At 41.4% G+C, this 16286-nt stretch overlaps 1 protein-coding gene across 2 annotated transcripts in view; it reads left to right on the forward strand.

The window, feature by feature from the left end:
- Window positions 1–16286, forward strand: part of LOC137372068 (mitogen-activated protein kinase kinase kinase 20-like) — a 163964-nt gene that overhangs the window by 125911 nt on the left and 21767 nt on the right. For both annotated transcript variants that reach the window (XM_068035428.1, XM_068035429.1), the window contains one exon: window positions 14097–14213. In XM_068035428.1, the coding sequence (XP_067891529.1) occupies window positions 14097–14213 (117 nt within the window). The remainder of the gene's footprint in view (window positions 1–14096; window positions 14214–16286) is intronic.

The following is a 16286-nucleotide window of genomic DNA, read 5'->3' on the forward strand; positions in this document are numbered from 1 at the left end:
TTCAAAAGGGGAGATCATGGTTGACCAACCTTATGGAATTCTTTGAAGAAGTAACAGAAAGGGTAGATAATTGTAATACTGTGGATAGATTTAGATTTCCAAAAAGCCTTCAGTAATGTATTGCATAGTAGACTCATGACTAAGGTCAGAGCATATGGAATCAGGGTACAAGTGGCAGAATAAATAGCAACCTGGCTACAAAACAGAAAACAGAGATTAGGCATTAAAGGTAGTTACTCAGATTGGCAAATGATGGGAAGTAGTGTTCCACAAGGATCAGTGCTGGGATCACAACTGTTCACCATTTACATAAACAATTTGGACTTGGGAATTGGAAGTACAATTTCAAAATTTGTGCAAGACTCAAATTGAGGGGTATAATTAATGCAGAGGATGACTGATAAAATACAGAAAGATATTAAACTTGCATGTAATTGAAAAATGAACTTCAATATAGATAAGTGGGTGGTGGTACATTTTAGTAGGAAGAATAAAGAGGCGACATGTATATATAGGGTAACGAAGCAGATGGATTTGTGGGTACAGATACACAAATCACTAAGTGTAGTGGTGCAGATTAATAAGGCCATAAAAAGTAAACAAAGCACTCTGATTCGTTTCTAGAGGAATAGAATCGAAAAAATGAGAAGTTATATTACGTTTGAACCTTGGTTAGACCACACTTTGAGTACTGTGAACATTTCTTGTCTCTACATTATAGAAAGGATATAGAGGCACTGGAGAAGGTGCAAAAAATTTACGAAAATGATACCAGAACTGAGAGGATATACTTATCAGTTGAGGCTAAACAGGCTGGGACACTTTTCTCTAGACAAGAAAAGGCTGAGGGGTGATGTGATAGAGACCTTTAAGATTAGGAAAGGGATTGATAGCGTAGACATAGAGAAGTTATTTATTTATTTTTTTTATTCAGAGATACAGCACTGAAACAGGCCCTTCGGCCCACCGAGTCTGTGCTGACCAACAACCACCCATTTATACTAATCCTACATTAACCCCATATTCTCTACCACATCCCCACCATTCTCCTACCATCTTACCTACACTAGGGGCAATTTACAATGACCAATTTACCTATCAACCTGCAGGTCTTTGGCTGTGGGAGGAAACCGGAGCACCTGGTGGAAACCCACGCAGACACAGGGAGAACTTGCAAACTCCACACAGGCAGTACCCAGAACTGAACCCGGGTCGCTGGAGCTGTGAGGCTGCGGTGCTAACCACTACGCCGCCCCTTTGTGAGGATACCAAAACTAGTGGCCATAAATTTAAGATAGTCACTAATAAATCCAATAGGGAATTCAGGAGAAACTTCTTTACCCAGAGAGTGGTTAGAATGTGGAACTCGCTACCACAAATAGTAGTTGAGGTGAAACTAGATAAGCACATGAGGGAGAAAGGAATAAAGGATTCTGCTAATAGGATTAAATGAAGGTGAGTGGGAGGAGGTTTGTGTGGAGCATAAACAGTGGCATGGACTATTTAGATTGAATTAAAACTTGGCTCGGGTATAAAATTAAAACCCGACCCGGGCTAAACCTGACCTGGGCCCGAGTCCTTCAGTTTTTTTTCATGCCAACCCAAACCTGACCTGAGCCTCAATGCTGGGCATAGAATATAGACCCGACCCGAACCCGACGCATGTAGTCGGGTTTTGTCGGGTTTGGGTCAGGTGGCCAGGCTTTAGATTGAATGGCCTGTTTCTGTGCTGTACATTTTATGTACCAAAAACACTAGTTCTCAATCAATTGTAAAACCAATTGACACATAGTTTTAAATAGACAGAAATTCACATTTCACATAAGTTTATGCTGCAGATTTTTTAATGATCTTATGATGCTCAAACATGCCAGGAATGCAAGCTTTCTGCTTCCGATCACTGCCAAATGCGAAGCAATGTCTCACTGCTGCTGTATTACTGGTGCTCTGCCTCAGCACCCAATTCTCACCGCCCAACCACATGCAGAAAATCTCCCCTCTTATTTCAAAAATCAGCTATATGAAGCAGTCTTGATGGAGACTACATTTTGTATACTTCGGTAAATGTAGTAAATGCTAGTTCTATAGTTTGGTGAAGGATGCTTTATGTTGGTTGTTTGGTAGAAGAGATCATGAGTTCCATAGATTCATAGAGGAGATAGCTTGTCATTTAGTTTGGCAGGGGATTTTGCATGTTCTGAAATTTGGTGAACAATTGTGCATGATCTGTACTTTGGTGAAGGATGCTGACATTTCTGTGGTTTGGTGGTGGTTGCTAGTTCTGTGGTTTAGTGGAGGTTCCACAGTCTGTGGTTTGGTGGAGGGTTTGAATTCTGTGGTTTGGTAGAAGTTTCACGGTATGTGATTTGATGGTGGTTGTTAATTCTGTGGTTTGGTACCACGGGAGCGGAGTGGAGAGGAGCAGAGCAGACCTGTGGGGAGAACGCCGAGAGCGGAGCCTATAAATCGAGCCCGAGGATCGAGGCCCAGTCTCTTACCTTCTGGGAGCGGAGAGTTCTTCCAGTGCGCCGGAGTTTTGAAAAAAAAAGAAAAAAAAGCTAACAGTGACGTCACAGGAGAGCTGCAAGGTGATTGGTTGGTGAGTCACTGCTGTTAGGGAATAGCTCTAAATAGCTGGGTAAGTATCTCAGGTAAGAAAAGTTTAAAGTTTATTTCAAATAAAGTAAGTAGTGCATTTTAGGGAGTTCTGTAGCAACGACGACCAGCGAAGAAGGGCCCTAGAGTAACTGATTTTATTGGACATTAAGATTTTCCAGAAGGTTTAATTTAATTTAAAGGGTTAAGTCATGGCAGGACAACTCAAAGCTGTGGTGTGCTCCTCGTGCTCCATGTTGGAAGCCGGGAACAATTCCAGTGCCCGGGACCAGCATGTGTGCAGGAAGCGTGTCCAGCTGCAGCTCCTGGAAGCCTGGGTTTCGGAGCTGGATCGGCAGCTGGGGACACGGTGGAGCATCCACGAGTATAGTGGATAGCACATATAGAGAGGTGGTCACATCGCAGGCTCAGACGCCACAGGCAGGAGGGGAATGGGTGACCACCAGGCAGAGCAAGAGGACTAGGCAGGCAGTGCAGGAATCTCCTGTGGCTATTCCCCTGCAAAACAGATATACTGCTTTGGATACTGTTGGGGGGAATGGCCTCTCAGGGGAAAGCAGCAACAGCCCAATTCGTTGCACCACGATTGGCTCTGCTGCACGGGGGAGGAGTAAAAAGTGTGGGAATGCAATAGTTACAGGGGATTCAATTGTAAGGGAAATAGATAGGCGTTTCTGTGGCTGCAAAAGAGACTCCAGGATGGTATGTTGCCTCCCTGGTGCTAGGGTCAAGGATGTCTCAGAGCGGTTACAGGACATTCTGAAGGGGGAGGGTGAACAGTGGTCGTGGTACACTTTGGTACAAACGACATGGGTAAAAAAAATAAATGAGGTCCTAAAAGCGGCATATAGGGAGCTAGGAAGTAAGTTGAAAAGTAGGACCTCAAAGGTAGTGATCTCAAGATTACTACCAGTGCCACGTGCTAGTCAGAGTAGAAATAACAGGATATTTCAGATGAATATGTGGCTGAAGAGATGGTGTGAGGGGGAGGGTTTTAGATTCCTGGGACATTGGGACCAGTTCTGGGGGAGGTGGGACCTGTACAAACTGGACGGGTTACACCAGGGCAGGACCAAGACTGATGTCCTGGGGGAGTATTTCCTAGAGTGGTTGGGGAGGGTTTAAACTAAAATGGCTTTGTGCCTTAATAAAGTGGATGAATTAATCACGCAAATAGATGTAAATGGGTATGATATAGTCGGGATTACAGAGACATGGCTGCAAGGTGACCAGGGATGGGAAATGAACATCCAGGGATATTCAGTATTTAGGAAGGACTGACAAAAAGCAAAAGGTGGTGGAGTTGCATTGCTGGTTAAAGAGGAAATTAACGCAATATTGAGGAAAGATATTAGCTCTGACAATGTGGAATCTGTATGGGTAGAGCTGAGAAACACTAAGGGGCAAAAAACGTTAGGGGAGGTTGTATATAGACCCCCAAACTGTAGTGGTGATGTTGGGAATGGCATTAAACAGGAAATTAGAGAAGCATGAGATAAAGGAACATCTGTAATTATGGGTGACTTTAATCTGCATCTCGATTGGGCAAATCAAATTAGTCACAATACTGTAGAGGGATGGTTTTCTGGACCAATACGTTGAGGAACCAACTCGAGAACAGGCCATCCTAGACTGGGTATTGTGTAATGAGAGAGGAATAATTGACGATCTAGTGGTGTGAGACCCCTTGGGGACGAGCGACCATAATATGATAGAATTCTTCATCAAGATGGAGAGTGACGTCGTTGATTCTGAGACAAGGGTCCTGAATCTTAGTAAAGGAAACTACGAAGGTATGAGGCGCAAGTTGGCCATGACGGATTAGGAAACATTACTTAAAGGGATAACGGTGGATAGGCAATGGCAAACATTTAAAGAGCACATGGATGAACTGCAACAATTGTTTATCCCTGTCTGGCGCAAAAGTAAAACGGGAAAGGTAGCCAAACCATGGCTTACAAGGGAAATTAGAGATAGCATTAGATCCAAAGAAGAGGCATATAAATTTGCAAGGAAAAACAACAGACCTGAGGATTGGGAGCAGTTTAGAATTCAGCAAAGGAGGACCAAGGGATTGATTGAGGGGAAATTAGAGTACGAGAGCAAGCTTGCGGGGAACATAAAAACTGACTGTAAAAGTTTCTTTAGGTATGTGAAGAGAAAAAGATTGGTGAAGACAAATGTAGGTCCCTTATAGTCAGAAACAGGGGAATTTATTATGGGGAATAAAGAAATGGCTGACCAACTAAATGCATACTTTGGTTCTGTCTTTACAAAGGAGGACACAAATATCATACCAGAAATGTTGGGGAACACAGGGCTTAGTGACAGAGAGGAACTGAAAGAAATCAGTATTAGTAGAGAAATGGTGTTGGGGAAATTGATGGGATTGAAGGCCGATAAATCCCCAGGGCCTGACTGTATGCATCCCAGAGTACTTAAGGAAGTGGCCATAGAAATAGTGGATGCATTGGTGGTCATCTTCCAAGATTCTTTAGACTCTGGAACAGTTCCTACAGATTGGAGGGTAGCTAATGTAATCCCACTATTTAAAAAGGGAGGTTGAGAGAAAGCAGGGAATTATAGACCAGTCAGCCTGACGTCGGTAGTGGGGAAAATTTTTAGAGTCCATTCTCAAAGATTTATAGCAGAGCACTTGGAGAACAGTGGTACAGAGTCAGCATGGATTTACAAAAGGGAAATCATGCTTGACAAATCTACTAGAATTCTTCGAGGATGTCACTAGTAGAGTTGATGAGGGGGAGCCAGTGGATGTGGTTTATTTGGACTTTCAGAAGGCTTTTGACAAAGTCCCACATAAGAGATCAGCGTGTAAAATTAAAGCGCATGGGATTGGGGGTAGTGTATTGCGATGGATAGAAAACTGGTTGGCGGACAGGAAACAAAGAGTAGGGATAAATGGGTCTTTTTCAGAATGGCAGGCAGTGACTAGTGCGGAACCGCAGGGATCGGTGCTGGGACCCCAGCTATTAACAAGATACATTAATGATTTAGATGAGAAAACTAAATGTAATATCTCCAAATTTGCAGAGGACACAAAACTGGGTGGGAGGTTGAGTTGTGAAGAGGATGCAGAGAGGCTTCAGGGTGATTTGGACAAGTTGAGTGAGTGGGCTATTGCATGGCAGATGCAGTATAATGTGGATAAATGTGAGGTTATCCACTTTGGTAGCAAAAACAGGAAGGTAGATTATTATCTGAATGGCTATAAACTGAGAGAGGGGAATATGCAGCAAGACCTAGGTGTTCTCCAGTCGCTGAAGGTGCAACAGGCGGTAAAAAAGGCAAATGGTATGTTGGCCTTCATAGCGAGAGGATTCGAGTACAGAAGCAGGGATGTCTTGCTGCAATTATACAGGGCCTTGGTGAGGCCACACCTGGAATATTGTGTGCAGTTTTGGTCTCCTTATCTGAGGAACGATGTTCTTGCTATAGAGGGAGTGCGGCGAAGGTTTACCAGACTGATTCCTGCTTTGGCGGGACTGACGTATGAGGAGAGACTGAGTCGGTTAGGATTATATTCGTTGGAGTTCAGAAGAGTGAGGGGGTATCTCATAGAAACATATAAAATTCTAACAGGACTTGACAGGGTAGATGCAGGAAGGATGTTCCCAAAGTTGGGGGAGTCCAGAACCAGGGGTCATAGTCTAAGGATACGGGGTAAACCTTTCAGGACTGAGATGAGGAGAAATTTCTTCACCCAGAGAGTGGTGAGCCTGTGGAATTCGCTACCACAAAAAGCAGTTGAGGCCAAAACATTGAATGTTTTCAAGAAGGAGTTAGATATAGTTCTTGGATCTCATGGGATCAAAGGGTGAGTGGTGAATGCAGGAACAGGTTTCTGAGTTGGATGACCAGTCATGATCATAATGAATGGCGGAGCAGGTTCGAAGAGCCAAATGGCCTACTCCTGCTCCTATTTTCTATGTTTCTATGTTGGTAGAGATTTCACGGTCTGTGGTTTGGTGATGATTGCTAATTCTGTGATTTGGTGGAGGTTTCACAGTCTGTGGTTTATGGAGGATGTGCTTCATGCTTCACAAAGATGGTATGTCGATGGTTTGCTTGAAGTCTCATTTATGTTACTTGATAGTATTCAAAGGAGCTGCAGTTAGAGTATAGAGCTCAAACTTTAAATATACCCTCAGTTTCATAAATATAATTGTTTTACTGGCATTTATGTATCTTATACATATTGAAATGAAGCTAGTTAGCACTGGGGAATTAAGCATTTTTCATATATTATTTTACCCAGTGACACTTTTAAGCACACCTCGATTAAAGCCTACTGTAGATTTGCTGCAGTGTAGAGCTCCCCCTACATCTTCCAAAAGTATTCCATATCCAGTCTCCAAGAAATATCCTTCACCAATATGGCATTTTAATTTTTTCATACCTGCTGTTCTTGTGGCCTATTAGTGTGACGTTGCTCAAATTCTGAAGGTTTGAGAAATATTTTGCTTTGTTGATTCCTGGTAACTTGGTCATGAATTCAATCTGCTTATCCACCATTGAAATCCTTATCCACCATCAAATAAAATATTATAACAAAAATTTTAAGCAAGTGGGTTATTGTAAACAGCTTAAGATTTTTGGTTTGTTTAACAGCTGGTCTTTCATACTTTTTCTAGGTCAGTGACTTTATATTCAGTAGAGTCTGTTAGATCTGATTTTCTGAGATGTTCATGATTCTAAAACTGTTAGGTACATTTTCAATCAACAATCCTATTTTTCTGCCTCCTGCTTATGTTAATTTTGCATTGTTGTTGCTAGTACAACAGAAATCATAATTAAAAGCTAATGGGCAATATGCTATCCTTTTGACTGTGCATGGGAGAAATCTTGACTTTAGACTTCATTGTAATCTTAATAGTTACTATATTGTAATTACATTTTTCCAATAGATTTATAAATGTTAAAGTTTTAAGAAAACCTTTCTTCTGTGCGTTTGTATATTTCAATATACAGTGAAATACCAAATTGCTTCCTCAAGTTGCATTTTATTTTCATGCTTTTTTCTGTAAATGACTCATTTTGTGTTCTCTAAGGATCCTATATCACATAGGCAGGCCCCATTTAAAACTGCTGCGCTGAGGCTGGTTGAATATAATCAAAAATGCCCCATTTAGTCAGAAGTCATTTTCTTTTCAAAAGGCAAATGTTATTTAATCTTTCAGCTGTTCATTGTGCCATCATAAATACTTTCTTTTTGCTGCAGTTGTGGGGCTGAAATGAGCCCACTAATTGCCTCCTATTTCCAATGACATGTGGTGGTTTAGTGGGAAGAGAACACAGCAGGGAGGAGGAAATAGGAGGCTGAGAAAATGAGAGCTAATTATTTTCACTTGCTCATGTCAGGTTGGTGTCAGGCTTGTTTTTACAAACTAGAAGGTTTAGCACTAAATAAAACAAACTGGCGTCATGTTTTTATATACTGGCAATGTCATGAAAGCAGCTGCACTGCAAATAATGCCTGCAATTGCATGGACACCATCTGACTTCCACTGTGTGTCTGTGCTAATGAGTATATCACAGTGGTGCCAAGTGAAAGGTGCTGAATTATGTATGATTCTTCATTAGTGCAGTAATAGTTCTGTACATCATTATGGGACATTGTTTCTCCTGAGGCGATTAAAAAAAATCCTCTGTTCAAGACCTAGTTGTAACCTCTACGTGCTAGTGAGGTCCACTTGTGTAGTTCTATGGGAGCAGTTTCCTGTAGATTCTTTTTTTATTTACAATTGTCCCAAGGGATGTTAGAACAGTAGGCAATGGCATTGTAAACAGAATGGAGTAACACAGATTAACAGATACTTATCTGATCTCAGGCCTCATTTCCACTTAAAACCAAGCACGATGACATTTGCTGATCTGTAGACCAGGATAATGATGCAAACTATAAATGTGCCTGCGCTTAGATGTTTGTCGTGTATTTTCAGTTAATACAGACAGTTTCTAAAGTTTTATTTCAGAACTTTCATGAGTCCTTTAGTATGCTAAATGAAAAGCTTTATTAAAAAGTTTAATTGGTAATTGTGAACTGTTTCAAGCATGCCTTGGTTGAGATATGTACACAAAACAGTTGCTACATTAAAAGCATCACAATATATTTTTCCATATAATGGCATTATTTGCACAATAATCTTCGGCCATAGAAAGTGGTGTGGATAACATTTGATATCTGGTCGATAATTTACAGGTGAAGTGGAGACAGCTGAACATTTTTTTTTACCTTGCATATCTTTCCCTTCCCTACACCACATATTGTTCCCTAATTAAAAAGATGGGCAAGAGACACCTGTTCCCTAGTTTCAACTTCATAATTGATTGTCATGAAGTAAATAAAAGTGGAAAGATATAGTGGCTAGGGTGGGGGTATAGCACAAATTCACTAGAATCATACTAAAGTTTAAAGGGTTAAATTCTGAGGACAGGTTGCATAAACTTGAGTTGTATTCCCCTGAGTTTAGAAAGTTGAGTGGTGATCTAATCAAGGTATTTAAAATGATTTAATAGAGTAGATACAAAGAAAGTGTTTCCTGTTGTGGGCGATTCCAGAACAAGAGGAAAGATCTATAGAGCAAGAGTGAAAAGAGTGAAATCAGAAAGTTCTTTTCCACAAAAGGGTGGTGGAAAAATGAAACGCTCCACCAAAAGGCTGTGGATGCTGGGTCAGTTGAAATTTTCAAGACTGAGATTGGTGGATGTTTGAGGTAAGGTTACCAAAGGATATGGAAGAAGGGCAGATAAATGGAATTGACGTAGCGATTAGCCATAATCTAATGGTGGGACAAGCTCAAGGAAGCTGAATGGCCTACTCCTATTTCTATATTTCCATGTTTTTATTGAAGAATTTGGCTGTGAGCCCAGTGACAAAAGAGGATGATTGTTCTTTCTGAGGTGGGAGCAGAATTTAACTGCACAGTGGGTTTTGAACCACAGTGGAGTTATCAGATTGTACATTGGCTGGTGTCCTGATATGACTTCTCCCATTTTTGTGCTTTCCCGTAATGCAGGATTGACATCAGGAATTCACTGTGTTTGTCATGCGAGTAAATGCAGACCCTCATTTCACTGTTCTCTGGCACCTTGGTGTCATTTAATTGTCCACAAAGTGATGATTTCACAATTCTATAAGAGGCCCTGTTTTTATTGCTGCAGGCACATGTATGTAGTTGGAAGTAAGGTATTAGCAATTGGGACTGATAAGAATCAATGCAGAAAATCGTATCATGCGAAAAAAGGAAAAAGGAGGATTCATTCATTCATGAATGGCATTGCTTGTGTGGCATAAAAATCCAGTGTATTTTTGCAATTTTGGGGTGTAGTTAGCCAAGGAGCATCGTTTGTACTAATAAATTGCAAGCATGGTTTACATGTCACAAAATACCTGCACAAATATGGGATTTATGTACCAGATTTTACAGTTAGTGAAGTGTGTGCATATTGGTATAATGAGTTTTGAACGGGTGACTGGGAGGAATGGATGCACAAAAGTATTATCTTATGAATTGGTATACCTTTCATAGTTTTTTTTTAGCTTTTTCAATGTAGAATCTACTCCACTTCAGCCTGCTGCTGTGTGGAATGCCTATTTCTACAAAGGATGAAAGTCATCAGACAGATTTAAACAACTTTTCTGGGGAGGGGGAAGGGGATCAAGAGTTCCACTTGCATAAATGCACACACTGCTGCCAACAGCGAACAAAGAGAAATCATCTGGGGCTGACAAAGGACATGTCACCTTGTCATGCCTCTCTTATAGATAATGCAATTCCTATGTACATCATGAATAAGCATTAAAAGGGAATGATTTGTACCCCTTCTGTCCACAAATGCATTTGTAACTTAAGCATGCAAGTTCAGTGAAAATACCTCCGTGTGTGCTCATATTATGAATGTGTCAAGTCACATGGATGAAAATCAATTCTGGCTCATTTTTAGCAAAAAAAATTAGAACACCGCTTTAGATTTGTAGGGAAGATTTCACATGAAAATTAGAAATGTTTGATGTGCAAGAAATGTTTTTTTTAAATTGCATGGTTTTTAACAAAACTAATATTATAGATATGAATACGATTTTTCCAGATGAGAGACAGTTGCAGCTGTGAAGTCTATGTAATGGTTTATGCTGGTCATTGAAATAGTTGAGAAAGATACAAATCATAGAATCTTACAAGAGTGTAAAACTATTCGACCAGTCATGATTTTGTCAGCTCTCTGAAATAATGCCTGTTACTGGCTAGTTACATAACCATTTGTAAGGAAAATAAAGTGTGCAACAAAAATCTGTTAATGGTCCATCTTAGTGAGTAACTACATTACTTGGTATATTACTAAACCTTAGATTTCAGAGAGAGTCCAGGTTTTGATCTCTGGTCTGTGCAGATTAGCTGATCTCAGAATCGCATTAGCGTCTCACAATCAACCTTAGTGTCTCCTGATTTCAGGAGGAAAGAAAATCAGCCAGGGTTTCCACTCCTGATCACTTCCACTGTTCCCTGCTGGAAGGTGTGCATCTGTGAACATCAGGACTGAGCCAGGTTACAACACCCTCACAGCCAAATAATCTACCCAGACTCAGTATCTGGGTTCATATGTGGAAAAACAGTAAGTTGGTGAGATTGTAGAAGATTAATGGCACCAGTGGAGCCAAGTTTAAGCACTAGTCACAACAGCCTGCAGAGCAAGAGAAACATTTTAAGTAAATGTATCGGCTACTACAATCAAAGTCAAATATTTAAATAGTTTTTTTTGACTGTTTCTGAAATATTGGGCTGGATTTTACAGCCCCTCTGACACGGGGGGTGTAGCGGAGTGGGGGGGGGCCAGAAAATGCCTCCAGCAGAGGCCTGGGGTCGCAGGGGAGGGGGATCGGGCAGCAAGGACAGGCTCTCAGTGAGCCTCCCCTTCCCGGTGCAGGTCCTTTGATCAGGCACTACGTGCCTTTTAATGAGGGACCCCCCCACCCCCACCCCCCCCCCCCCCCACTGGAGCTGGTAGGCAACCCACATGGTTTTGCTTAGCTTGCTCCCCATGTGGTGACAGGCCCACCCAATATTGCCGGCGGTAGTGAGGCCTTTTGGCAGTCCCCCTGTCGCTTGGCGACGGGAGCCAGATTTACATATTTTTAAAAATGCAAATGAAGGAATTAATTACTTACGCTCTGATGCCGTCCGTTCGGCTCTGATATCGGTGCCGATGGCCGGCACTTCCACGCCTGTGGATGTCCGCAGACCGAGGCGGAACACTGGTGGGGAGAGGAGGGAGCAGGTAAGTCTTTCTGTGCAGGGGTGGGGGAGTGGCGTCAGAGTAATTTAATTGGTCAAGGGGATGGTGGGAAGGGGTAAAGTTTAGAGTTTATGGACTTTGGGGGGAAAGGTAGGGTGCACCAGGTAAATGTTTTTGGGGGTGAGAGGGCAGGTACTTAATTCTATGGTTATTGGGGGTGTGGTGGTGGGAGAGGGTCAGGATCAAGTTATTTAATTTTTTAATTAAAAAATGTCCCTTTAAATTTTAAATTGATATGTAGGGCTTGAAGCCCTTTAAAAATGGCATCGGTGCCTGACGCCATTGCCAGGGACGAACAGCCTGGCCTTCCATGTCATCGGGATGGGCGGTCCGCCTTGGCCATTTAAATGAGCCACTGCGCTGATTAGCCCGGTGGCTTCGCGACGTGCAGTCCGTGTGGGCAGACCGTCATTTCTGAAGCTCACCGTCGAGATCGGCAGTGAGCTTATAAAATCCAACCCATTATATTCTTTATTTCAATTTTGTAACATCTAGAAAAAGGCTGATTTCCATAATAGATTTGGCTAAAACGCTAGCGAGAGCCCCGCGTCGCCTCCTCTGGAGAAAGCCTGCCGCATTACGCACCAATTAGGCACTTAAGTGGACAACGGTGGGCCTTCCCTGGGATTGAGGACCCCAGCAATGGAAATCCTGCTTGCTAAATCCTCTTTTACTGAGCAGCGCCATCGCAAAGGCGGTGGCTGCTGCCGGTGCTGGACTCACTGGAAGCGAGGGACCCAGTTCACAGGTGAGTCATGGCGGGAGGGTCGCTGTACGGTGGGGGTCACAGGGAAGGGGGATTGGGCAGCTAGAGCAGGCTCTCAGTGAGCCTGCGCTTCCCAATGCAGGTCCTTTGATCAGGCAGCCTTTTAATGAGGGACCTCCCCACTCCCCCCCCCCCCCACCAGCCCACCGGAGCTGGCAGGCAGCCCACATGGTTTTGCTTAGCTTGCTCCCCATGTGGCGACAGGCCCACCTGTTGCTGGGCTAATACCAGTGGAGACAGAATGAGGCCCTTAACTGGGCATTAATTACCCACTTATGGGCCTCAATTGGCAACGAGGCAGGTCGACTGTTCACAGGCCTTCCCTCCCCGGACTTAATTAGGGTGGAGACAGCAAGGTGGTGGGGTCTCCCCCCATCACCATCCTGCCTGATTAAATGCTGTCCCCCCCCCCTCCAAACCTGTGGTGGGGAAGAGCATAAAATTTCCCCCACTGTGTTTCATTTGCTTGCTTTTTTTGAGAAAGAAAATCACCAATCTATTAGGACGTACACGAATAGCTACTGTGCTGCTCTACTAGTAAGATGGAATGTATTGTTAATGTTGCTGGTTTTAGGCACTTTTAAATGGTTTCTCAACATATATAAAGCAAATGTAAAGCTTATTTGACCATTTAATATATGCTGAATATTTTTGTAATTATTCCATTTGGTTTAGATAATTTAACAACTCAATTTATATATTGCTCTATAAAGAGCTAATCCCTTGAGTCATCGTCTTTAACACAGCACACTCGTATGTCAATACGAACCTCTAGGCTGTGCTGTTGAATTAGCTTTCCCATGGTGAATAATGTTTATTAGATTGCCACTGGTACAAAATTAATTATAATTAATAAAGATTTTCTGAATAATTTCAAGTTAGGTATTGCTCCTTTTACATCCTTAACTATATGAAAAAAGATTTAATTTGAAATTTAAAGTATTGCAAAATTATATTTGCCATGCAATGTGCACATAGATGAGACTCATAATGATGAATGCATGCACTTCTGTGAAAACATTCGATCACATTTTTATAAACTATAGAAAGGAACAATATGTTACTTCAATAAAATAAATTTCTGTTGTAAAATATAGTAACATAAATTTGGTTAAATCAAAAATAACTTGGAAATCTAGAAATACTTGGAAAGTTAACTTAATGATAAACAAAAATAATTGTTTCAGTTTGGAAGTTTTTGCACATTCAAGTATGACAAACGATGTTTTTAAATCGAGTGCCAGGCCAACTCCCTCCGACCAAGTTTCAGTTGAAATGTTGCTTGTCATTGGACTTTTGAAAGAAGGTACAATTGGCATTTATATATGTCAAAATCCCATCTCTCTTTGATGGGACAACATACTCATGCAATTCTGTTACAACTTGTTTTTGTTCTTGTCAGGATGCTAAATGGAAAATGTATGTGGAAGTGGATGGTGACGATATTGCATTGACCTACATCAAGGATATAACTTTTAACGTTAATAGGCAAGATACAGATGTAATTAAAATAACCAAGGTAAAGATGTTTGTGCAGACATTTCGTGTAAATTAGTTTGATGCTGAATATTTAAGAAAATGTGCTTTAGCATTTTTGTGTATTAAGTTGGGTGTCATGTCATCAAATTAGAGTCTAGTTTCAAGAATTAGAATTTCCTGTAATTTTTCGGCCCCATATTCTTCATGTTTCTATGTACACAGCTTTATAGTAGAATTTGTAAATTATTACTGGAGATAAAAATGAAACAATATATAGCTTGAATTTATTTCTTTTTGTTGTGTCAGCTCCCAAGTGTGAGTGTATCAGAGCAATGATTCATCTGCTTAACTGTACCACGCAAAATATTATTTTATAGTACAGTATGTCTGATTGTCTCAGTGGTAGAAATCTTGTCTCTGAGTCAGAAGGCTATGGATGCAAGTCCTACTCCAGCACATAATCTGAGACCCCTTCTGCCTGTGCCAGTGGATGTAGAAGATCCCATGGAATTGTTTGAAGAAGAGCAGGGAAATTCCACTGATGTGCTGGTCAACATTTATCCCTCAATAAGCACCACAACGAATAGTTAAATTCATCTCATTGATATTTGTGGAATCTTACTGTGCACAAATTGGTTGCCTTATTTGCCTACAAAACAGCAGTGACCTGAGCATAATTCATTGGCTGTGAAATACCTTGCGATGTAAATCAAGATTCCTTCTTACAGTAATAAAACAGCATTATTTTGCTTGTACATCATCATGGAAATTGCACAGAATTACAACACTGGTCCTCCCTGTCTATGTTGGTGATTATCGCCATGACAGCAGCAAACCTAATTTCATGTGGCTGCCTTGAACCCATATTCCTTATATCACTTTCCATCAACCACCTATCTAACCTATCTTAAAAATTGACATGGTTTCTACTTCAATCACTAACTATGCATTCCATAGCCACTCTTCTGCTCTCTCTCCTAAACGTCTGACAATTAATCCTACATCTGTAGCCAACTATTCTTGAACCCTCAACTGTGGAAAATAGTCTATTTCTATCTAAAGTGTCTCGTCCCATTATAATTTTAAACACTTTTCTCAAATCAGGATCACTGACATACGCCAGTGTTGTAATCTGAGAAATGATTCCATTATTGATATTATATTTGGTGATACAGATTTTGCTGTATTAATGACAGCAAGACTGTCAGCACTTACTGTTATTACTGGGTAAAACTGACAGCAACTTGTGTCTGCACATGTGCAGTTAAAAGTGGAAATCTGGCAATTGCTGTCAGTGAAACCTTGCTCCTCCACAGCCGTACTGTTGCAATCTTCGCCAATGGAATTTGCACAGAGATCACTGGAATGGCGTAAGCCTAGGCAAATTACACACTATTCTCACTCTATAAACAGATAAAAAAGTCCGGGCTTGTACAGTCAGGAGTTACTGCGTTTTTAGTGACGTCGTAAGTGATCAATACTGCTGAACAACTTCTCTGGCACACAAAAGTTAATTGTACAGTTGTGGAGTCTGATTCCCTCAGAAGAAAATTAACATTGTACATTTAAAAATAATAATCTTTTCTTTGGTTTTGTATTTCTCTTTAATCTCTCACTTAGACGTAACAAATCCCCTGTAGTGGGCACCACATTCAAACAGCCGCCAGATGACTCGACGTCTTTGCTGACAATCCCACTAAAATTCTTGCGGCAACTTTAGGGAGGTGAACGACACAGAAAAAGGCCCTTCGACCCATCGTGTCTGTGCTGGCCATTAAGCACCTATCTATTCTAATCCCATTTTCCAGCACTTGGCCCATAGCCTTGCATGCTATGGCATTTCAAGTGCTCATCTAAATACTTCTTAAATGTTGTGATGGTTCCTGCCTCTACCACCCCTTCAGGCAGTGTATTCCAGATTCCAACTACCCTCTGGGTGAAAAATGTTTTCCTCAAATCCCCTCTAAACATCCTACCCCTTACCTTAAATCTATGCCCCCTGGTTATTGACCCCTCCGCTAAGCGAAAAAGTTTCTTCCTATCTATCCAATCAATGCCCCTCATAATTTTGTACATCTCAATCAGGTTCCCCCGTCAGCCTTCTCTGTTCTAA

Source organism: Heterodontus francisci, chromosome 7, assembly GCF_036365525.1.
Source record: "Heterodontus francisci isolate sHetFra1 chromosome 7, sHetFra1.hap1, whole genome shotgun sequence".
In the NCBI taxonomy this organism is placed as follows: Eukaryota; Metazoa; Chordata; class Chondrichthyes; order Heterodontiformes; family Heterodontidae; genus Heterodontus; species Heterodontus francisci.